The sequence below is a fragment of the Dermacentor silvarum genome, chromosome 1 (assembly GCF_013339745.2).
Source record: "Dermacentor silvarum isolate Dsil-2018 chromosome 1, BIME_Dsil_1.4, whole genome shotgun sequence".
In the NCBI taxonomy this organism is placed as follows: domain Eukaryota; kingdom Metazoa; phylum Arthropoda; class Arachnida; order Ixodida; family Ixodidae; genus Dermacentor; species Dermacentor silvarum.
This window is the reverse complement of record NC_051154.1, coordinates 268,415,349-268,440,115: the sequence shown is the minus strand read 5'-3', so window position 1 is coordinate 268,440,115 and position 24,767 is coordinate 268,415,349. Positions and strand designations below refer to the sequence as shown.

At 44.1% G+C, this 24,767-nt stretch overlaps 1 protein-coding gene across 1 annotated transcript in view; it reads right to left on the bottom strand.

The window, feature by feature from the left end:
- Positions 1-1,378: 1,378 nt before the first annotated feature.
- The window catches only part of LOC119437149 (uncharacterized), a 24,623-nt gene continuing 1,234 nt past the window's right edge, over positions 1,379-24,767 (bottom strand). The window contains exons 2-3 of the mRNA XM_037704220.2: positions 19,481-19,745; positions 1,379-6,619 (exon numbers count right to left, since the gene is read on the bottom strand). Coding sequence (XP_037560148.2) covers positions 5,751-6,619; positions 19,481-19,745 — 1,134 coding nt within the window. The 3' untranslated portion in view covers positions 1,379-5,750. The remainder of the gene's footprint in view (positions 6,620-19,480; positions 19,746-24,767) is intronic.

The following is a 24,767-nucleotide window of genomic DNA, read 5'->3' as shown; positions in this document are numbered from 1 at the left end:
TCCTGTGAATAAAGTTTTAGAAAGCAGGCAGTAGCGATAAACTAAAGTGTCAAGACGGCATGCTGATTCACGCATAAGAGGGGGAAAAAAATTGTCTCGACCCAAACTATTTCATACTTGATGCAGGTACAGTAGAGCCTGGATATATCGAACACACATATAACGAATTATTGTGTATGTGGAACAGCTGTAAAATCATCTTGAAAATTTCTGCATGATATTTTTATTTTATATATCAAATTACCTATATATCAAACTTTCTTGTGATCTCCTTCAGATTCGATGTATCCGGGTTTGACTGTATGTAGGGAGCACATCCTCGCATGGCTACAGTGTGGGTGATATGCAAAAAGACTGGTGTACTTACATTTAGGTGCACGTTAAAGAACATCAGGTGGTCAAAATTAACCCAGTGCCCTCCACCATGGCGCCCCTCATAGCCCCAGTGATGCTTTGGGACGTTAACCCTTTAATGACGGAAGACAAGCTCAGCTCGTCAAACACAAACTTGCAGGAAAGACAAATGACGAGACAGCGTATTTTTGTTTGGTTTTTTGTGCAGGCCTGAAGACGATTTGAGCTTCGAGATGATTTTTCGCATGGCCTTGCTTTATACAATCATTAGATTCATTTGCACACACACAAAAAAAAAATGTCCTTTCTTTTTTTTTGCTGCCATTTAAGGGGACAGTAAAAAGGAGCCAGCTCCACACATCAATCAATCCTCCAAACTGCACTTTAGCATGGTTTGCTCTAGCACCAGCAAAACATATTGTGAGCGCTGTGTAATTCACCATCGTTTGTCTGGTCAGTGCTCGCTGGCTGGCTTGCGTGGCTGCGTTGAAATACAAGGGCTCTGCCTTCGTACCGGGCGTCATCTTACAACATTTGCAACTTTTGCGCCCACCGTGGTGGCGTTGTGGCTTTGCATTGCGCTGTTATGCCTGAGGGCGCAGGATCAAATTCCAGCCGGATTTCAGTGGAGGCAAAATGCAAAAACGCTGGTGCATGGGGTACGTGTTAAGGAACCCCAGGTGGTCAAAATTAACCCTGACTCCCCTACTACGGCATGCCTCATAATCGTAACACATTTTTCACACGTAAAACGTCACAATTTAAAAGAACTTTTGCATCACATGGTGCGAAGAACGAGATAGTTGTTCTACGTCTTTAACACACTTTTGATGACAGCGAGAGTAAGATGGTAGCATATTGCATGGTAATTTTTCATTGCACTGGTGTTGGAGATGGTTGAAAAAAGTTTAACAGCCATGCTTCACCAAACAAACTTCTTTTCTTTCCAGAGGCACTTTCCCTTCAATGAGTATTAGTGCAGTGGTGCATGCAAGAAGAAACTTCCAAGTCATCACTCAGGATGTTGTAAGAGCTGAATTCTTTAATGTCACAAAGGCTTACAGCAATTGATTGCAAGTCACTGGAACAACACACAGTGGCGGAAAGTTTTTGACCACAGTTTCCGCTAGCAAAAAGATGCAATCATTGAATCCGATGAGTGCAAATTTATTTACTGAACCTCCACTAATCTGCGATCAACAATAAAATTCAGCTGTTCAACATTTGTCACCATTCCACAAAAATATATGTAAAAAATATTTACGTTTATTTCTGACTTTCATAAACACTATAATAACTATCTGCCAAAATCGAACAAGTATAAGTATATTCCTGAATGCCCACTGTAATGCCAACAAATTGTGCGCAATAAAGTGAACAATCATATAAGAGTTTTGCCAACTAGTACATAATGAAAACAATGGGCAAAAAAAAAGTCATACATGGCATTATAGAGCTAGGCTGAATTTAAGAATTGACCAAAAAAACATGTATGAAAGCATTTGCAGTGCATAGGTAACTTCAGAAACGAAGAAAAATAAACAATAACAACATGCAAAACAGCATTAACAGCACATGGGTGAGCAAAAAGCATTGTACACAAAATGAGGCAAAAAAGCCAGTAAAGGTGACACAAAATTCATTAAGCTCAAAAGCATGTCACTGTTTCATACCACTTGTGCATAAATATATCTAGCCAAGCTAGCTTACCATTATTACATGAAAAATTTCTGAAGCATATAAAGTTATGACGGTGTATGCTTGCCTTGCTATGTTCAGGGAGCAAGTGAAAAAAAATTACAAGCACCTTCACTGTCCAGAGCATGGGTGCAAACTTTGGGCACTGTGATTTTAGTACCATATGCACAGCTGCTTACACATTCTCGTTAACAGTGCATGAGTTTTACTGGAAAAAACAAACAATTTTCTCAGGACAGTCTACACAGGAGTTAGTGGCATGCACTTTTTACATTTTTCTGTGCCTTGAGAGTCGCTGCTGCTGTTTCGCCCTGCAAGACCAAGACCCAGTCAGGAGCCAACCTTCTCCTTTTGTCTTGGCTTGTAGGGAATACAATGTATTGCCTGCATAAGTGAATAAATTTCAAAGAAGTGCTGACGGATAGTTTCCTAGTTGTAGATGTATGTACAAACACTGCTCATGAGTCACAAGAACCAGCTGTGTCAACATGTGATGCAGCTGATAATGCCTCGAATGCTGTAGTTCATTCTTTACAACATCTAGGCTCTGAAAACTTTTTCATCAAGCAAGATGCTGCTGTGCCCAAACCACGGTGTAAGATATATACTTTTTAGGTGGGGACACTTCTCGGCTTGCTTGCTAGACGCGATTGAACAGATAAAGTAACAACGGCGCACGTCTATCGGGTCGGTGACGGCAGCGGATACCTATCGGCGGAACGACGCAACTTCAGTTAGAACGCAGGCGTGAGCTTGCACGGACAAGAAACGCACGCATGCTCTCTCCTCCACGTTCTCCCCCCTCCCCGGTGACCTACTTTCGCGTGTCACTCAATGATTTCGGATTTCCCGCGAAGCGCCGGTTGCTATACCAATGGGAGATTAAACCAATAAAAAGTTTTCTGTGTTGAAGTTGCGTCGTACCGCCGATAGGTATCCGCTGCCGTCACCGGGCGGATCGGTGCGCGCCTTTGACACTTTATCTGGTCGATCGTGTCTCGCGAGTGTCCTCACCTAAAGAGTATATATCTTACACCGTGGCCCAAACTAAATTGCTGTTCCCTGCGATTGTAAGGAATCTTCAGCATGACTTAATCTTACATCAGAGTATACATGCTTCTCACATGCATGACAGTGCCCCACTTAGCAAATATTAAGGTTGGGGAAACACCTGTACACTATTTTAATTTGATACTAAAGTCTCAAAATGCTAGACCTCGCGCCATCGGCAATATCGTGACGTCAAAAAAGGTTTTTCGTGTAGCAATAAAGCTAGTTATGCTCATGCACATTAAAAAAGTAAAAAAAAGAAGTAACGAGAGTGCTGTGGATTTTTTCTGGTTGCACTCGCTCGTGACAGCTGTAGCAATCACAGGACTGGAGATAGCCACTGTATTGTGATGTCATGATGTATCGACCTCCTTGGTACTAAAACCAGAACTGGTTCATATAAGCAAGTTTTATTATAGTAAATTACTTAAGGTGCTCTCATGCTTTCCAATATTTTGCCTAAGCTGTAAAGCATTTGCACATTCATTTAATGCAAAAATAAATAAAGGAAAAAAAAAAACGCATCCGAAAAAGTCATGTCGGTACTCCTTTAACAGCAACGTAATTGTCAAGGTGATAAAATTGGAAACAAAATTGTCCAAAAGCAAAATGCTTGTCACTTAAGCTATCGTCTGGAATGCACAGTCGGACACTGTGAGCTAAAAAGGACAAGATTTTCTATTGTGAGAGTGGTGGAGTACAATTGATGCGATTGAAAGCTGAGCAAGAGCCTGCAAAGGAGAGGCATGACAAATAAGCCCCCATCCCATAGGTGCGCTCGTTCTAACAACAACAAGATTATATGCACTCGGGAACAGTGAGACTGCCTGCGGCATGCACAAGTGCAAGTAGTGCCGCCCGAGTGTGGGAGCTGGTAGGGGGACCAATGGCAAAAATGCATTGAAGGGATGACATCCAGCATTACATTGCATGGCCTTTCGAATGCAGCTAGAGGCATTGTGGCCTCGTGGCAATCATTTCACCGAGTGGTAGCTAGGGTTTGGTGTTTTTGAAGGTCTTTATATTAAAACTGGAGGGTTGGTCGAAGTTCACATTTGACAAAAAAGAAAATTCCGGGTTCGTCCTGTTCTTTCATTGTGCCCATAAATTTGAAATGAGCAAGAAGAATGAGGGCAACCAAGGGGTTCCTTTTCATTTGAAGCCAAGTAACAACCACATGAAGCTATCATTATCTGTTGGCTTATGTGGTTGTTACTCGACTATAAATTGCGAGTGCTTTGGCTCCTTATCATTGCATTTACGAGGCTTAACAGGTTTCAAGATTGTCACTGCACAGGCACATGGCATGTAAAACATGTTCATAATCATTTGTGCAAATTATTTCAGCATTGTACATATAGGGAAGCCTATAAAGGAAAAACGAGTGCACACTCTCTCTGATACCGGCAGTTACCTTCGCTGCTTGAACAGCTTGAGGCTGGCTTGCAGTCGTATCAGATAGGTTTCTGTGACATCCCACAAGTCCCTGCTCTGGATGCAGACACTGAATTTACAGCAACGTAATAAATCTCAATGTAACATGTACCTTTTTTTTTTTCTAATAGTAGGAGGCAGAAATATTACAGAAAAAATAATCTCAACAAGCAGAAGGTGTTGTGGGTTTTCCAGCACTGATGCAAGTTCCAATATCTGCAACTGGCAGATGCTCATGACATACTCTACTGTACTTGAAGGAAGTAATACAACCAGCAGCCACTCACAGCATCTACGTTTGCCTTCGATGAAAAAGACGATTCTACATGTTGAGTTGATGCAGTTGCGTGTTTTCTGAGCAGCATAACTCCCATAGTCATTAATTGCATGTGAGACTTGTTTGTGGTAAACAAGAAGATGTAACTTTGTTTATGGGAACTTGCCATGCCATGAAAAGAAGTGAAGGAGGCTTTTGGCATATGGCAAGAGATAGAAAGAGAAGAAAAAAAAGACAGCAAAGAAATAACACTCGTTTCTGTAAGTGCTCATATGGGCTCACACCTCTCAGATCGCCTTGTAAAAGTACACATTATGGCAAGAATATGAGAATGAACTGACTGCTTTACTCAATCGCTATAAAATGCTGAATCTCAACACTTCCTTCAGATATTCCACAATTCTTCTGGCTAAATGTTACATAACAAGTTTTCATGCTCTATGTAGCTGCAGGCCCCTTTACAAAACATCTTCCTTGAATGCATACATAAAGCAATGCTATATATTACGGTGATGTCTTTTTGTGCAGCCTGTATATGCAATGACTGGGTTAAACTCTGGCACTGGGTTTTGTCTCATTTAATAAATAGTAATATTATCATACTGTCCGAGGTGCATTTGGGTGACAAAAGTTGCTGATTTAGTGGCAGGTTAAAATTAAACCAGCAATCAACTGTTCACAACTTAACATCAACACCCTAAAATTTAGTCCCCCCCCCCCCCCCAAATATATTCACACCTGTAGAATTCCCACAGCAAATGCCTTTTCAGAATGTATCAGATTTATCAAAAAAATCTTGGCACTCTTTACGACCCACGAAGCTCCTGCAGCGCAAACATTGATTGCTTCAACCCGACATACCTCATAGAAGAGAGTTCTTTTGGCTGGACCACACACGTGTAACAGCAAAGCCAAGAGGCTGGAACCCACCACCTTCCTATTCCCACATGGGGGCCACATTCTGGAGCATGTGGTGCTTTGCATCCACATACTCTAGGAATCGGCTTCCCAAACGAGCACAAATCTCGGCGAGTGCCCGGCTGTCAGCCTCCGCTTCGTGCGCTGAGGGTATCTTCGTTCCTACAACACGCTCGTAAACACTTTCAAGGCTGAACCTCACTTTTCTGTTACCTTTCGCCGAGTGACAACTGCCATTAGTGCTTGGCACTGTCAGTGCAGTGCCATATGAGGCCAGGCCATTGCTTTCTTTGTGTAGCTGTGAGGAAGCAGCTTTGTTTCCATTCACAAATGCCCTGTTTATTGCTGATGTTGATGGGGCATTACTGCCATTTGCAGGAGCATCATCGGGAAAAAGTCTCCGCGTCACTGATTGGTGGGAGCGCTGTCCAGTCTCTTCACAGGCTTCACGTCTCTTTTTCGCTGGAGGTGGAACACCACGAGATGCTGAAGCTTTATTCTGTGGTGTCGACTCTGTTGGCCTCTCCAAAGGCTGGGACTGTAGCTCCTCATCACTGTCATTCACTGACATAACATCTGCAGCTTCGAAGGCTTCCCAAAAATCTTTACCAAGCTCACCCAGTGCTGTCACCTCAATTACCTCCTGAAGGTCAGCAGCATCACCCAAGATCTCGCGGAATGCTGGAAGTGAGTCGCAGCAGAAGAAAGCTGTCAGGTCGATGCCGGGAGAGGCGTGCTTCAGCTCGGCTCGCAGCAGCGGAAAGTCAAACTTGTCGCCATTGTGCGCCACAAGACAGATGGGCTGTTGCAGGGTGTACAGGAACTTCTCCACAACGTCGGCCACTTCGCCAAAGGATGGGCACATCTGCAGCTCCCAGTTGTTCAGACCTGAAAGGGCAAGCAAGGCAGTTAGACAAATGTGAACAGAACTTCCGTGTCTTGTCACAGATCGGGGGTGGGGGCAGCCACAATCTGTGAGACACCCTTATTTTTCCAAGGCCTACTTGTATTCAAGTAGGTTTTGCAGCTTGTGTCATTGCGGCATGAAACATTTCAGCCCTTTAGTGTCAGCTCACTACAGCATGAGCAACACCAGTGAATCTCCCCCACACCCCCATAATTAAAGCCACCAAGTGAAGATTTATATGTGGCTTATGCTACAGTTCCCTATTTTTGGTGTCTGTTGGGAAATTATAAACTATATAGAGGAACAACTAGCATTAATTGTGCAGCATTCGCTATGTGCAGATGGTTCACATGTACACGAGTACCGTACGTGATAAACTGTTATAGTAATATAGTATATGCTTAGGAGACATGCATCCAGCTATACTTGGCATTGCTTCAGTGGGGCAAGCATGTTTATGACATTAGAAAAATAAAATAATGTTATGCATCTGTCCTACACATGCAGAGCTCACTATACCAGAGGCACATGCAATGGTCAATTTTGCTTAATAGGTTCTAAAATGAAAGCTGCACTATAAAAAATGCTCATAATTTTAATATGAACTGGTAGCAAACATTAATTGCATGCATGTTGCCATACACTATACTCTAGTCCTAATTCTTTGAAACCACACCGTGAAGGAAAGTACTAAAAGACAAAGACAATCCGGAAAGGCACACAGCACTTGTGCTAGTCTGGGTCATGTCTTTTCTTTGTTTCATCTTTGCCCTTCTGTGTGTGTGTGTCTTTCTCTCCCTGCTATTTTAAAGCTTATTACTAAGGAGCCTTCACAGCTGTGTCATTCTGCAGAACCACAGAAATAAATTTTTGTGATACATTACACACACATACACGCACACACAGAAAGATAGTGTGTGAACAAAGGTGGCACATGGCCATATGAAACCCATGCAAAAGAGTCCTCAAAAAATTTCAAGTCAACCACTGGCATTTCCAGTGTTAAAACTACTTTCAAATGAACAGCAGGCACATAATGTGTCCACGATGCAGGGCATAGCAGAGCATAATTTAGTAGTTGCTCTACAAAATTTTATCCGAATGACTGGTACTTTTGACTGTCTGTGCTAGAAATTTTTGTTCTCCACTATGGGATGGATGAAACTTAGCTAAATAACTATGCCAAACTGACCACCATGGCATAGACAGAAATCTCCTTCAGCTGGGGTGTGGATAAGATTCAGGTGACATTTCACTTTTGAAGAGAGGTATGGAGCCATGAGCCCAGTTAACTCCACCCCTCACTTGATGCACCCCTGGCAGACATCCATGTTTAAAATTTGCAGAGTGGCTATCCAAGGTACCACATAATGCACAAGTTGCAAGGCTCTTACTGCAGCTACTAGTGTGCAGACAAGCATGATGCAATAAAATTAATTCGTTTTGTTAAGCAATGTATTGCATTTTGTAACTTCTGTACATGTACAGTATGACAGCATATGGCTGCAACATGGGGGGACGTGACAAGCCTAAGCTGAAAGGCAGCATCAGCAATTATCTGAGGAGGGAAGAGAAAGCTCACATTCTAGCGCAGTGTGGGCACCAACCAAAGATGGAAACAGCAGAGTGGTGAAGACAAGATGGCCAACGATCAAAGTTGAGTGCAAAGCAAGAGGAATGCCAAGCACTTTGCAAGTACTTCATAGCACCTTCGACTGTGCCCAAAGAATTTCCCTTCTGCCACCAAAGAATTCGAGCGGTATGTTGTGCAGAATCGATTCAGATATGTGTGTGACTACCTGTGGTTGTACGAGTTACTGTCACAAAAGAGCACGTAATCCAAGCGCGCGCCGCGTGTCACGCAAGCCAGCGAAAGAACACGCCAGCCCCGCGGCAACTTCAACAGAGGGGGAGAGCGCATATGCCTCAAGCAGCAACGCGAACGGCGCCTAGACGTCTAGAAGAGCATCGACGAAGCGACGTTAACTGGAGAGAAAGAGAGAGCACACGCGGGCGCCGAGACAACTTCTCACCTGGCAAGTCGAGAGAGATTGCTACAGCGTGAGCGTGCGCCAACGGGATGAGTCATCACCCCCCCCCCCCTCGACAATGCTCCGACGGCGGCGGTCGAAGGTACGAGAAAAGACTCGAAGGTTCCCAAGCTTTGGCCATGCTACGAGATTACGACTCCGATAGGAAAGTTCGAGAATGCCTGTGGAAGCTATATAACCGCCGTGCGAGAATCATCAGGGGAGTGGGGTTCAGTCCGCACCGGTGAAGTGATGTAACGTGAAGACCTAGCGTCTGCGGAAGAAGGGGATTCCCCAGCAAGCTAGTCGATGAGTTCATTGAGCGTCTGCATTTCCGGAAGAAGTTCCTTCCTCGTGATTTGCCCCGAGCTACGCCGAGATCGTCTGACTCCAGGACCAGCACGGTGAATACGATTGGACACTTAGTGTTCCTATTCATTTTGTAATTTACGTGTTGGACTCTTAGTGCTTGTCGTAAATTATTTTCTTGTGTTTCTTAATACCGATCTGAATTGTATTGTGTTGTCTAGCCTAAGTGTGCAAGTGTGTGTGTAACTGCCTTGTGTGAAGAATATATTTTTATTTATTTATTTATTTATTTACATACTCTCAAGGCCCGAGGGCATTACAGAGAGGAGTGGTGAGTACATATGAAGTCGTTGGCAATCTTTTTGAAATTAATGGTGTCACTAATAGCAGCGATGGAGGCGGGAAGGTGGTTCCAGTCGGCAGCAGTGCGTGGTATAAATGAGTAAAAGTAATAGTTGGATTTGCATCGTGGTATCCCCACCTTCATTTGGTGATCGTTGCGAGGTGAGATATAGGATGGGGGAAGGAATAACTCATCTTTAAGAACAGGATTAGTGTAGTAGATCTTATGAAAGAGGCACAAGCGCATAAACTTACGACATACTGCGAGGTCTGGCAAACCAAGCGTCAGCTTCATTGATGATATGCTTGCGTGGCGCGCATAATTTGATAAGATGAAACGGGCGGCCCTGTTCTGAAGTGATTCTAGAAGATTTGTTAGATTAGCTTGACCGGGGTCCCAAATGGAGCAGGAATATTCGAGCTTGGGACGTACTAATGTTTTATAAAGTTGTGATTTAACGTGAACAGTTGTACTGGAAAAATTACGACGTATCAAACCGAGCATGCGGTTAGCGTTATTAAATATGTATTGAAGATGCACATTCCACGAGAGATTACTAGTGATATGTATACCGAGATATTTGTAACTTTCTACAGAGGCTAATGGTGTGTTATTGAAGGTATAGTTCAAAGAAACAGGGAAAGAAGAAGTCCGTGACGCATGTTTTACATTTATTAATATTAAGGGTCATTAAAGAATCGGAACACCAAGAAGATATGGCTGTAAGGTCAGATTGTAGGGCAGCATGATCAGAGGCGTTAGTGATGACGCGGTAAACTACGCAGTCATCGGCGAAAAGTTTTATAGAAGAAGTAACAAACATGGGAAGGTCGTTAATGAATATTAGGAAAAGTAGTGGACCCAGAACAGACCCCTGAGGCACTCCAGACTGCACAAAAGCAATGGAAGAGTCATGACCGTTGGCAGATACATATTGAAAGCGATTAGAAAGAAAACATTCAATCCAGCGCAAGATATGAGTATCGAGATTAAGATTACGTAACTTATGGAAAAGCAGTTTGTGAGACATTGAGTCAAAAGCCTTCGCGAAGTCCAAGAATATACAATCTATTGTTAATCCCTTGTCAACAGCACTAAATAAATCATTAGTAAAAACCAAGAGCTGGGTGTCGCATGAAAAATATTTTCTAAAACCATGCTGACAGCTAGTAAAAAACGAGTTTGATTCCAGAAAATCGATAAGATGCGAGTAAATGACATGCTCCATGAGCTTACAGGGTACGCTGGTTAATGATATGGGCCTATAATTAAATGGAGAGTCAGTGGGACCTGATTTGTGGAGTGGAACCACCTTCCCTCCTTTCCAATCATTGGGCAAGGTGGAAGATTCTAGTGACCGAGCAAAAATGTGCGATAGTATTAACGAAGAATACGTCACCGTGTTTTTAAGAAATTTGGAATTGATATGATCAATTCCTGCACAAGAAGATATTTTTAGCTTTGTAATCATTTTTAGCTTTGTGTTTTGACAACTCTGGGCTCTGACTCGGTCTTTGGACAGCAACCGGCATTCGCTGGTGCACCAGAGGGCCCATTCTTAATTGCCCTTGGTTTCGTGGGATTATTTTCGGAAGCTGATAAGTCGGCTTTGGAATTAGGTCCGGCGTCTGCGCCTCGTTCACGGGGTCTGTGACGATATTTCTGGCACCTGCGACCAGCACCTTTCTGGTGCAAATTGTGTGTCCATAGTAGGGAGGAAGAGCCTAAGGTCGTTTACATTGCCATTGTAAACGATTTTGAATGTTGCACCACGTTTTGCTAACTTGTGTGCAGATAGCAGTTCGATAGTGTAAATCTAGGCAGATATTTATTGCACGCGGCTAGATTTTTGAAGGGCATTATGGATCTCGAGAAATTAGTTGCCCTTGGTGAGAAGATGGGTCTTTCCGGAGCTGAACAACGGAAGTGGGTTTGTCAGAAAGAAAAAGAAGCTGTAGAAAGAGAGAAGCTGAAATAGCTGAGAGAGAAAGACAAAGACATCACGAGTTAGAACTCGAACGACTTCGTTTGCACCAGCGCACAGACACTCCCGCTCAGGCAAGAGTCGATAGCACTGAAAAGGAAGAAATTAGCTTTCGTCTGAACCCAAGTCTTGTGGCATTCGATGAAAGAAAAGATAACCTGGATGCTTATTTGCATAGATTTGAGACAGTTGCTAAAAGCCAGAATTGGCCAGAGGATCAATGGGCCACTGCGTTAAGCATATGTTTAAGTGGAGAAGCACTTAGTGTGTACGGTAGGCTGACGCCAACCGATGCCTCTAATTATGGAAGGGTGAAAGCCGCTCTACTAAACAGATTTAGGATCACCGTAGAAGGCTTCCGAGATAAGTTTAGGACCGGAAAGCCTGCCGATGGCGAGACTGCCACGCAATTCGCCGCGCGGCTCAGTCACTATTTTGATAGGTGGACCGAACTTTCATCAGAGACTGCACAGGAGTGCGGTGCGCTTAGAGAGCTTCTGATCAAGGAGCAATTCCTCATCAGTTGCCACCCGAGCCTGTCACTCTATTTGAAAGAAAGGAAAGATAAATCGCTTGAAGATATATATGTTGGAATTGGCAGATCAATTTTTGGAAGCACAGGGAGGCACCAATCTCTCTAAGATCAAAAAAGAGGAGCTAGGGGACACAAAGAAACCGACAGCAGATGAAAGGAGAAACCCTCAAAAACCTGTCCCAAGGTGTTATCTCTGTAACCGACTGGGCCACCATGCTAGCAATCTTTGGAGCAATTTTATGCACCCCAACGATGTCAAATGTTTTAAACGTGGGCGAACTGGGCACAAAGCTGATACATGCTGCAACGGAGGGAAAGAAACTCCCCAAGCATCCTGTGTGTATGCTCCGCCAAAACATCAAGAAGACGTAAACGACGACTTTGTAGAACTCCGAGACGGAAAAAGAATTCCTGGCGTTAATGCAGTGATGACACAACGTCCAGAATTTCCCATTAAAGGAATGCCCGTACTTGCCGGAAAAATGGCAGAAAAACAAATCACAGTGTTACGAGATAGCGGCACCGGCACGGTGATCATGTGAAGGGATTTAGTCAAAGATGATGAGCTCACGGGCGAAACACGTTTAGTTTACCTGGTCGATGGTACTCCTAGGAAGCTTCCCGAAGCCAGGATTGAGGTCGAGACCCCCTACTACAGTGGGAATGTCACTGCTCTTTGCATGGACAACCCACTGTATGACTTAATCATAGGAAACACCGAGGGAGTTCGAGGCCCAGACGACCCGAAACCTTTGAAGGAATCACCGAAGATCGAACCATCGACGATTGAAGAGCCACGCGGAAAGCCATCAGCAGCTGACGAGAACACCGCGGCAGCTGTCACCCGAGCTCAAGCGAAGGCTCAGGCAAGGCCTTTCCAGCTCCCTTCCATGCCCGATTCCAAAAATAAACCGACCGGGACTCATAACTACGTGAAACACCACCATCGAAAAACCAAGGACAGGAAATTTAAATTTAAGAACCGTTGACGATTAGTGTGTGGTGCAAAGTGTTTTGATGAGTGTATTGTTTGTTTATTTATTTATGGCATCATTGACAGTGTTTGTTTTCTGTAAACTACCCTGTCATAGTTTGTATACTTTTTGCACATGTTATATTTCATATGTTTGCCTTGTTACGCGAAATATGTATTTTTGGGTAGTACAAGTGTAATTGTTGCGCGAGGGATGTGTTGTTGTGTAGCGCAGGTGTACTTGTTGCATGGGAGATGAGTTGTGTGGTGCGAGTGTGCTTGTGTTACTTGTGTTTGTCTCAGCGTATCACGAGTGAAGTGACGTGTGAATTGTGTTGGACTGATTTTTGGACTTACGGACTTGTGCGTAGTGGACTTTTGTGCGCGCTTCTTTTGTGTTTTCTTGAATATTATTGCATAATATTCTTGAAGTGGGGGCAGTGTCACAAAAGAGCATGTAATCCAAGCACGCACCGCGTGTCACGCAAGCCAGCGAAAGAACACGCCGGCCCCATGGCAACTTCAACCGAGGGGTAGAGCGCATATGCCTCATGCAGCAACGCGAACGGCGCCTAGACGTCTAGAAGAGCATCGACGAAGCGACGTTAACCGGAGAGAGAGACAGAGAGCACACACGGGCGCCGAGACAACTTCTCACTCGGCGAGTCGAGAGAGATTGCTACAGCGTGAGCGTGCGCCAACGGGATGAGTCATCACCCCCCCCCCTCGACAATGCTCCGACGGCGGCGGTCGAAGGTACGAGAAAAGACTCGAAGGTTCCCAAGCTTTGGCCATGCTATGAGATTACGACTCCGATAGGAAAGTTCGAGAATGCCTGTGGAAGCTATATAACCGCTGTGCGAGAATCATCAGGGGAGTGGGGTTCAGTCCGCACCGGTGAAGTGATGTAACGTGAAGACCTAGCGTCTGCGGAAGAAGGGGATTCCCCGGCAAGCTAGTCAACGAGTTCATCGAGCGTCTGCATTTCCGGAAGAAGTTCCTTCCTCAAGATTTGCCACGAGCTACGCCGAGATCGTCTGACTCTAGGATCAGCACGGTGAATACGATTGGACACTTAGTGTTCCTATTCATTTTGTAATTTACGTGTTGGACTCTTAGTGCTTGTCGTGAATTATTTTCTTGTGTTTGTTAATACCCATCTGAATTGTATTGTGTTGTGTCTAGCCTAAGTGTGCAAGTGTGTGTGTAACTGCCTTGTGTGAAGAATATATTTTGTTGTGTTTTGACAACTCTGGGCTCTGACTCGGTCTTTGGACAGCAACCGGCGTTCGCTGGCGCACCAGAGGGCCCATTCTTAATTGTCCTTCCTTTCGTGGGATTATTTTCGGAAGCTGATAAGTCGGCTTTGTAATTTGGTCTGGCATCTGCGCCTCGTTCACGGGGTCTGTGACAGTTACCAGTGTGAATGTCTAGCAATTTGTTGGTGTGATCGGTCAATGCACAGCAGTTCATGATGCTTGCAATGGGAGAACAAGAGTAACAGTGTTTATCACAAAGCAGGTAGTCACAGTACAGACTCATCAACCAGGGTTAATGCCGTGATTTTTCCATGCAATAAAAGAAGCTCATCTTTGTCCACCATTTCTATTTGTGTTTTAGACTTTACAATGGCACTGCTTACAAGATGAGTCCGCTTCTAGTCTGAGGATCATTCCACTAACTTACCTTAAATTGCTTGCTTGCCTTTTCATTGATTCATTCAGTTATCACATTCTTACAGGAACTGAAGCACTGAAGTATATCAAAATAATCAGCTCATAGAGGAAGATAAAATATCTTTAGTATGACAGAAATCAAGTTTGATTAAAGAATAAAAGATGCTTTACCCTGTCACACAAAAAAGCGCAGTCTTTTCAGCCGAAGGCTACAAACCTCACAGGAGAAGTGTTGCTACTCGATATTTTCTGACACAAATTCGCTACCAGAAGTGAACAGGAACATGAATCTGCGGATTTAACTGACAGATCTGTTGTGCTCATGTATTAAAATATCAGTACAACACAATTTGTATTCTATCATTCTCATATTGCATAACAGCGCACGCATAAGCGCACTTCGAGCATAGATCAAACTGTATTGCACTCATTTTTCACATGCTTGGCAATGGGAAAACGGAAAGGAGGCACAGATGCAGAACTTAAATATGGTATGCAGGCAGAAGAACGATGACTGGGAGAGTACTGTCATCACAATAACACAGAAGTTGAATTCATGCGGTTCACCACAGGCATGGACTAAGATGGAATGTGCAGGGTGAGCTGATACACACTTGCAATATGGAACTTCTATAGTAGTATTTCAAAAGTGAAAGTCATAGTTCCGTATTGCCTGCTCACCTTTTTGCATAGAAGTTGCCCCTGACTAAAGTATACCAAGGTTTTCATTTTCCACTACTAATCTCATGTTGCATTTCTTCTTCATTTACATGTGCATGTTGGTGCTTAGGTATGTACTACATTTAATTTATGCCTTTTATTTAGCTTTGTTACAATTGCTTGCTATGCTTTTGTTAATGCTACGAAATTCATTCATGTTCCCCACTGTCTTTAGGTATCAGAAATCCTACACCATATTTTTTTCTTATTTAGGACTCTGTAGCAGAAGACATGCCCATTCGGCAGCACTGTATATGCAGAGTAACCAGCCGTGGTAGCCCAGTGGCCATGGCATTGAACTGTTCAGTTCGAGGTTGCGGGTTCGATCCAGGCCGCGGCGGCTGCATTTAAATGAGGCCGATCGAAGTGCAAAAACGCTCATGTACTTCAATTTAGGTGCACGTTGAAGAACCCGAGGTGGTCAAAATTAATCAACTACGGCATGCCTCATAATTAGATTGTGGTTTTGGCACACTAAAACCCCAGATTTTAATTCATTCACTTCACTTCAATACCTTAAAGACCCATTGATAGGGGCATTACATAAGGGGCGGGAAATACATCACTACACTAAGCACACAACAACAAGAGAAAAAAAGCAAAAATATGTATGAGCTAAGTGCTAAATACATAAGTACAAATATATAGACCCAAATTATACAAACTAAAAGTGCACAAGCAGATAAGTACGTTAACACATGCCACAGTTTCAATGTGAAAAGTGCGCAGCGACACTCAGGCACTCTGCGTAGCCCCATCCAAGAACTCTGTGGACTTCTCACTAACAATGAAGGAATTGTAGCCATGCCTTTCCATACAAGTACACTGTATGTCAGTGACAATGTAAGAGTGTAATGGCAAATGCACTGCTACCCAACTAGAAGATAACTTGTACAGATGCACGAGCCAATTATGTTCGCCAATTGCCACTTATCTGCCAACTCTCCCAAATTTTCCATGAGGTTTACAAATTTAGGCTCATTCTAAGATTTTACGACTGTTTCATCAAGTTAATTGTGTATGCAAAAACATTTTGCTCATCTTCTGATCGTGAAAGGATATAAGAGGGGTACCTGCTTCGAGCAAGTTTATTCAGACAAGTTCCTGAAGCAGGCCAAATTGTCGACAGCAGAGTAACTCAAAAAATTGCGGTGACCTAAAAACAGTTTGTTCGTTGTCAGTTTGTGCTGTTCAAAGCTTGCTGCTGCTGGTGTGCTGTATCTAAAGGTAAATCATCCTTTATAAAGTGCGTATACTATGTGTCACAAAAGGTGTGTACTCAGGGCAAATTATCTTTTTTAACGTGCACTGTCCCCCCCCCCCCCCCTCCTGCTTTACAGTGTTTTGTCTACAGAATTCTTTACGAATTTCCGGTTCATAGGTGTTGGTGGATATGTTTCCAAGATGTAACAGAGGAGGCAAACTCTCAGAAACTAAATATCCTTGGAGTGCAGAGCAAATGCGGTATGGTTTTATTGCTGAAGCTTGTACTGAATTCTTAGGTTGTCACCGAGTACAGTTAAAACTGCTTATAACCAACCTCCATATAACGAATTCCTGGATATAACGAAGTTTTTCTATTCCCCGCCGTTACTCCATAGAAGCACATGTATTTGAGACCTCTACGTAACAAAGTGGCAGCGGGAGACCCCCTCGAAATAACTAATTTTCCCGGCCGACAACCTAGAGATTTCGCCCCGAATTTTGTCATTTTTGCGCGAGCAGCAACCGGAAGCACCTTCTCCGCCACGACGGAATGCAAAGCGGCTTGGCGAGCTCGAATTCACGGCGACTGCGAGGCAAGAGCGAGTGCACGTGTGCGTGCGTGCGAGCGTGCACGAGGTGGGCCTGCATCCCTCGACCCGGAGATATTGCCGCCGCGAGCGTGACCTTTCCCCCTCCCTTCATTCAAACCTGATCCCGCCGCTTGCTACAGCTGGCCTAGCCCGCCAAGCCGGCACTCTCCTTTTCCAGTGATGTTGCCGATGTTGATAAAACGGGTCCCCCAAACCCCGAATTTGCCCCAAATTTGCGCTACCAAATCGCCATCGGCATTTCAATATAGCCGCCTCCTACACACTTCTAGCCTAGCTCCTGTAGCTTCGACCATGTGCTGTAGTACGTGTGCTTAGGCATTAGTCTACCAATTTAGTTAAACAGCGAATGTTTACAAGTTTATACGGCCGATAAAACTACTATCCTTACTTCGTATAGCTGTCTGCTAATTTGCTGTCACAATCGATGCTTCGCCTTTCGGGCGAAACTGGGACTTTTTTGTTCATCACAACTTTAGTGTATTGGGAGTAAATCTTGAGCGATAGTTGTATTTCTGTATGAAAGCATGAGGTGCGCGGTACTGTAAAGGATTTTTTTCCCTCTCTTTTGGTCACGGTAAACAGGTGCGCGTTACAATCGAGGGCGCGTTAGAATCGAGTAAATACGGTAAGCATTTCTTTTCCGAATTTTCGTGCCGAACCTGCATATAACGAAATCTTCTTTATAACGAAGTTTTTCAGGAATTTGTCAATTTCGTTATAGTCCAGGTTTAACTGTATATACTATGTACTATCGACCAAAAAAAGTTCATGGACCACAGGATCTCAGAAAATGCTAAATATCCGAGCAGCCTTTAAAAGTAGCCAGTAAAACCGTACATCACAATGTTGTCCGCATGTACCAGTAGAGGCTGGAAATGGGAATGCCAGGCTGCATTTTGAGGCTGCGGAGATAGTCAGCTTTTTGTCAGATCCCTTGGTCCGTAAACTTTTTTGGTCGATAGTACATGCTAAATAATTGCGAGTTTGCTTCACCAAATGAAGTTACTTCTAGAGACATGCCACTTGATTCCCATCCTGCCATATAAGTGTTCTACGTATGCAGTCAGTTCTTTGTCGGTGGCCGTGGCTGCACATGGCAAGACTGAGCACATATGGGGCCCGCCGCCCTATCATCTTCGAGGTAATCTGCGACATGTGAAAATGCTGGGTGAGCCAAGATAGCTCGTGGCTTCATGTGCGCTGTCTTCCCGCGTAATCTCAAGTTTCTGAGACACGTTGAAGCAAGAGGCAGCATGATGCATTCATTCCCCGCTGCCAGCGCTCTTCATGGTGCACCGTTGTGACAGCAAGTGTTTGCGGTCATTGAGTGATATCTGTTTATGTTTGTTTGTGCGCACATGACACCATGCTTTTTAATATACTAATTAGTAAGGGAATGCTTGCTGTAATTTATTTGACCGATAAAACTACAAACCTTACTTTATGCAGTTGTATAACACATTGCCATCACTATAAATGTGCCTTTCCAGGTGAAATGCGACTTTCAGAAATTGCTTCAGTGTTGCTTTGTGTGCTGGTGCTGATGCCTGCTGATTGATAAAAAATAAACAATAATTCAGCTCCACTGCAAAAAAGCTCATTTGCGTTAAAAGGAGTAGCAAAGAACGTATCATAATGCATGCCTGGTCACATGCTGGAGGTGTTGCATTTAAACGGTAGAAGGGTGGAGATTTTCAAAATCGTGTTGCGCTATGTGATAAAAAATTTGCAACTCAGTGAACATCCAAGCTGAGATAGTTCTTCATTATGCTAAAATTACAGTGCAATAAAAAAGGTGACGGCGGTCTTTTGTAGTCCTAGTTCAGCCAGCTATGCTTTGCACTATGTCAGTGGAACTAGTGCATGCTTAGCACAGATGCCATTCTCCTCAACTGTTTCTGTGGAGCACAGCACAAATTGGCTGTATTTCGAGTCAGTCCTCTCTCTCTCTTTTTGATCAATATTTGGGGGGTTTGTCACGAGGCATATGATCTGTAGTAAAAAAATAATTAAAGAAGCATTAAATCAACACATGCAGCCCTTTGTGATGCAAGTACTGCAGCAATGTATTTACTTTTTTTTTTTGTCCATTATCTACGATTATAGTACCCTGGAACATGAGGCTGGAGTTTAGCCTCCCTAAGCATCTTGCGCCTGATGTAATCCACTTGCAGTCCTTTCTGACAAGCTTCTTTATCCATGTGCCAGCACTTCTTCCCATAGCCTGACTGTGCACAATAATCTGGCACACGTTCAAGTAATTTGTGACATAGGCATCGTGCACTTCGCGAGACATCTTTGAAACCATCAGAACAGTGCTTCACCATTCTGATGGGTGAGTCGGTTCACTCCAACGCCTTGGTTGGAGTGAACCGACTCTGCAAAAAAAAACATTAAGTGGCACGAGTGTGTCCCCAAGCAAAAGTAGAATCCTGAAGAGGTTAAAGGACCCCACCGCAGATTCGGGCAGCCTCCACCGTAATGGCATTCTTTGGCTGCACGCAAAAGGTGAGCTTGTGCTGGTAGCGCAGTGGAATCTTCAGAAGCTTCCGTGGCACAGCAATCAGCGACAGCTCAATCACGTTCACCTTGCGCCGTGGCATAAAACCTGGCAGGCCGGTTGTCTCAAAGTCCAAAAATACCAGGGTCTCAATTTGTCGCGGCTGCCCTGCATCACAAAAGTAGCAAAAGTCAGCGCCGAAGACTTGTAGGCAACCAGACTGCTTCAAATAAAAACATTTCATTTGTTAAAGGGACACTAAAGCAAAATGCTAAATCAGTTTTGACAGATAAAGCGTTTTTTGAAAAATCTGTTGTTAATTTCGAAATAATAGGTTGATTACTCAAAGAGAAAATGAAGGTCAAAGTTTCACTTTTTTTAAATTTTGCGCCGAATACTGAACGCCGGTATATCACTGTGACGTCACAGATTTCAAAGTATTTTTTTCTTATTTAGGCCGCGTTGGCCCAGCAAAAGTTCCAGAAGCTTGCCATGTTCAATCTATGGCGGCTCCTTTAGAACACAATGTAGTCTATCTTTACCACTAAATAATTAAACAGATCCTAGAAAACGCTGTCAAAATCCAAGACGTTGCAGCGAATGGTGCGGAAACTTAAAGGAGGCAATGCCACCTGTTTTTTTTGTTGTTGTGCTTTTTTATGGCTTGCCAAGCGTATTATCGTGCTAAGAGTGGTGTTTTTGATATTGTAGAAGGGTAATTTACTGATACAGATGAAATCATTGTTCTCTTTAGCAAATTTTCATTATACGTTGGAAGTTACATGCCCTCTAAAGAGTGTTCTACCGCAATAATTTTTCAAGTTAGTTCATTAATAGCAGAGATAGAAATATTTGAAGGGCCGCGAACCCATGATTTCAGGAGGCGAGCGTCACCGCCAACACACACTCACTCTCTCCACTTGCCCCATTTAACCTCCGCAAGTGAAATTCCTTTCCTGCGTTTTCCCCACCGTGGTTTTCCCATACCGGAGGATCGCGTGATGAATACGTCACAGGTCCCGCCTTTTCTCTCTCCCTCTCTCTCGCGCGCGGGTTAACGCGCACGCGTGCTTTTGCCGAGTAGCGAACTTTTGCGTTTGTGTCGTTTCGCGTAGCGGACGATTTTGGCGCGCTCTGCACGAGAAAACCTGATTAGCGGTATAAATCAGTCCCACAATCACGAGCACTGAGGCAGACACGAGAGGATAAAAGAGCATGATCGCGGCGCTGGAACACGCCGGAAAACGACTAAGTTTTGTTCTCTGCGAGCGAGACTGCATGACGTGTAGACAAGCAGACAAAACAGAAGTACATCTCTCTCGCTACGGTACGAAGTAAAACATAAACACTCAGCCATTTGGTTTGTATGTCTTGTTATTTCTCTAAACATTAATTCGTCTACTGAAGCAAGAGATTAAACAAATAATTTATGTTGCCCTGAATAACTCCCGCAGTCACGTCATTGAGTGACATCACGACACTGCCCTGTACGTAGGCGCACTTGTGCGATTGACGTTGACTATATCTGCTACAGCTGGGAGCGCAGCGCCCGCGAGGAGAAGGGCACACGGCATTTGGAAAAGTGTCAATGAGAAAATTGTAGAGCAACATGAGAAACTCCCTTTCTGTTGCTCAATACGTGCTACATAAAAGTGTTTTTCCTAGCGTGAAATAAGCCCGCGAATACACGCAAAGTGCCTCGAGCGGCAGTACGTGCTACATAAAAGTGTCTTTCTGAGCATGAAAGAAGCCCGCGAATACACGCAGAATTGCCGCGTGACTGGCCGCTCGAGGCACTCTGCGTGTATTCGCGGGCTTCTTTCACGCTCGGAAACACACTTTTCTATAGCAGGTATTGAGCAACAGAAAGTTGTATGAGGAGTTTTCAAGCGAAGCTTGTATTGGCTCGCAAGTTTCGGTGGCGTTGTAGTCACGCAAAAACTCACGCGTGGCGCATACCCGCATTGCATATTGCATTGCAACCAGGAGTCATCAGAAAGAAAGTGAGAGAAATAGAGACCGTGAATTGGATGCAAAGAATGGAAACAAAAAGAACAATGGAGATTTAGAAGAATGGGAAGAAAGAAATTAGAAGAGAAAATCTGTACGATAGCACAAAGGGCAGTGCCTTGCTATTTGAGGCTCGAGCCGGTTGCCCAAGGACGAAAACATATCGGAACAAATATTCGGAACTAGATGAGACGAGTATGCTGCAGTAAAGATCCAGAAACCACTCAGCACATCCTGATGGAATGCGACGGGATCCACCCAGCGAGAACCGTAGGTAACGTGCAACTCGCAGAAGCGCTTGGGTTTAAAGTGGAAGGTGTCATGAGTGAGTGGACAGCGTCAAAGCACGGCGTAGGAGCGTCTGCTCCAAACTCCATCGAGTCTCCAACAAAGACGACGATGTTGGCGGGCGGTGGCACGAGCGACCCGACGAGGGAGAAAGAGAATCGACCAATCAGTGGTGGACACGAAACCATAGGCTGTGGTATGAGGAACGAGGAGAGAGAAGAAGAGGAGACTGGGACGCTCGAAGAAAAGATCGCTCGGAGACGGGGGTGCAAAGATCGCTGGTGTCGAGGTCGGTGTCGTCGGGGTCCAGACCCGAACCCGAGAGCCTCAACAGAACCAGCACGACCCCGGCTGTCCCTGGAGAGTTCCGCCGAGCGTAAGGCCCGGTTATTCCTGCAGCAGCTGCTGCTGCCAGGCGTTCCTGTTCCTGCTGGCGTTCCTGTTCCTGTTGCTGTTCCTGTTGGCGTTCCGGTTCATGTTGGCGTTCCTGTTCCTGCTGGCGTGCCTGTTCCTGTTGGCGTTCCTGTTGCTGTTCCTGAGCTGCCGTGCAGAGAGCAGAGGTTACCTGGGGGTGACCAGAGGCCTGGAACGAGGCCGGCGAGAGGCGCCAGGGCAAAGCCGCGAGCCAGGGAACCAGTACGGGCGCCGCTCAGCTGTAGCGGTCGGACTTGATCGGTCTTCAACTCCGACAACCTTGGACTCGGACGTCCGGGTTGGCTCTACCGTGCGTTCGCGTCTGCGTCCCTCGTATGCCACTGCCCGCCACGTCACTACTGCCGTCAACGCAAGTGCTAGTGCACGCCGTCAACAACGCAAGTGCCCGAGTAAATAAGACTCGATGATTTTTGTTTCTTTGTTTTAGATTGAGACTCTTCTCGCGTGGACTAACGGGGTCAATTGTACTTTTGGTTTTTTAGGTACTTTGTGTGTGCTGTTTAGTGTTCTTTTTTTGTCCTTTTTCTTGATTTCAATATTAAGTTTGTTTTGAAAAAAAAAATGGCTTCGTCTTTCCTGAACGGAGGCTCTGCCTCAGTGTAACAAATCATAACCGAGGAACCTGTCATCACAAAGGAAACATCAACAGATCAGCCGTAGAGATCAGCAAGAGACGATTAGAGTACTGATGGAAAAAAAGCAGGGAAAAGATGGATACGACCTGATCTCTTAAAATCATAGGCAGCGGTACAAGTAAAATTTTGAAAAAGAAAAATAATGAGAGGTATACAAAAATGCTAGATAAAGAACATGTGTAGTATACCTGATTAAATCAAGCAGGCTAGGTGACTATTTGTCGCCCCCCCCCCTTCCCCGTTTCAAAGGGGATGCCAATAATCATCATCATCATCATCATCATCATCATCATATGCGGGTATGAGCCTGGGATATTCGGGTATGAGCCAGGGACAAGAAAGAAAGAAGAAAGGAAGGAACGGTAGAAAGAGCATTTGCGGGGAAAGCTGCGCAGGCGCCGAATCACGTGACGCGCGCGACCAATCAGGTTCGTTTGGAGTGACGCGGGGAGGGAAAGGGGGTTAGCGCGCGCTCCGCCGGGCTTCCCGCGCCTCTGATCGCGGCAGAAGAGGTGCTACTGTTTTTTTTTTGTTTTTTTTTTTTTTTTTTTTCATGTTGCTCTACAATTTTCTCATTGGCACTTTTCATCTAACTATAATATTTGAGAAGTTGATCAATTAATTAAGATTAATTGTGTAATTAGGCGAAATTCAAAAAATAGAGTATCTCCAAGCGACGGCGAACAACATTACCTTGGTTCTGTCCAGCTACGTGGCATTTGCGTATTTTTAAATCTTGGTGCATGATAGTTGGGACACCCTGCATATACAGGGTGTTCATTTTTAAGTTTTACGGAATTTTTAGAAATCGCCTGTGGCAGGTAGCATAATTCTTATCGTTGAGATGGGTTATTCGATGAGGCGGACATTAGTAGCATGAGAAATGGAAACACACATTCAACTAATTAACAAAATTTCATTAATTAACTCCTTAGTTAATTACTTTACGACATGTACTGCAATTTACGAATTGTAGCCGGTGAGCTTGTCAGGTGTGTTCACTTGGAATGAATTTCCAGAATGACACCATTTTGGAGATATGCACCAAACTCGCCGCAAAAATGCACTGTTGTTCCACTTACTTTTTTACGAAAACGCTGTTTTATAGATTGAAGCACAAAAGTAACTGGAACGCCCATGTATTTCGTCTCACTCTTTCGGAAATAAGTCGAAACAGGTGTCATCCTAGAAATTCATTTCAAATACGTGGATACGTCTTGCAAACTCACCGGCTACAATTCTTAAATTGCAATATGCGTCGTGAAGTAATTAACTAAGAAGTTAATTAGTCAATTTTTGTTAATTAGTTCAATATGTGTTTCGATTTCTCGTGCTACTAATGTCCGCCCCTTCGAATAACCCAGCTCAACCGTAATAATATTATGATACCTGCCACAGGCGATCTTTAAAAATTCCGTAAAACTTAAAAAATTAACACACGGTATATTATTTTCACGTACAACACTGAAGCACCGGCTTCGAGATATCACCAAAATGCGCGCCACAGAATAAAATTACTTTCGTGTGGGACAAAACTGCACAGAACGCCCAGGACGCCTGCAGTTCCAGGACGTCTGCAGGGTCATGCCTCGATAGCTGTTTTAAAGGGATACGGACACAAAATCTGAAAATTTTGCTAAAATGCTGGAAATGAATCCTCAGTGAGCGATTACACCGAAAAGAAGTAGTCACTTAGCTCATTTTTCAGCCGCTGGCTTTATTTTTGGCGTTTTCGTTTAACACGACTATATATTTTAACAAATGAATGAGTAAAATTTATTTTTACCTGTACACACTAAACAAAATGTATATACAGGAACAAATTTCTATTTAGATCGGGAATTCAGATGTGCGATTAAAATTAGTGACATCAC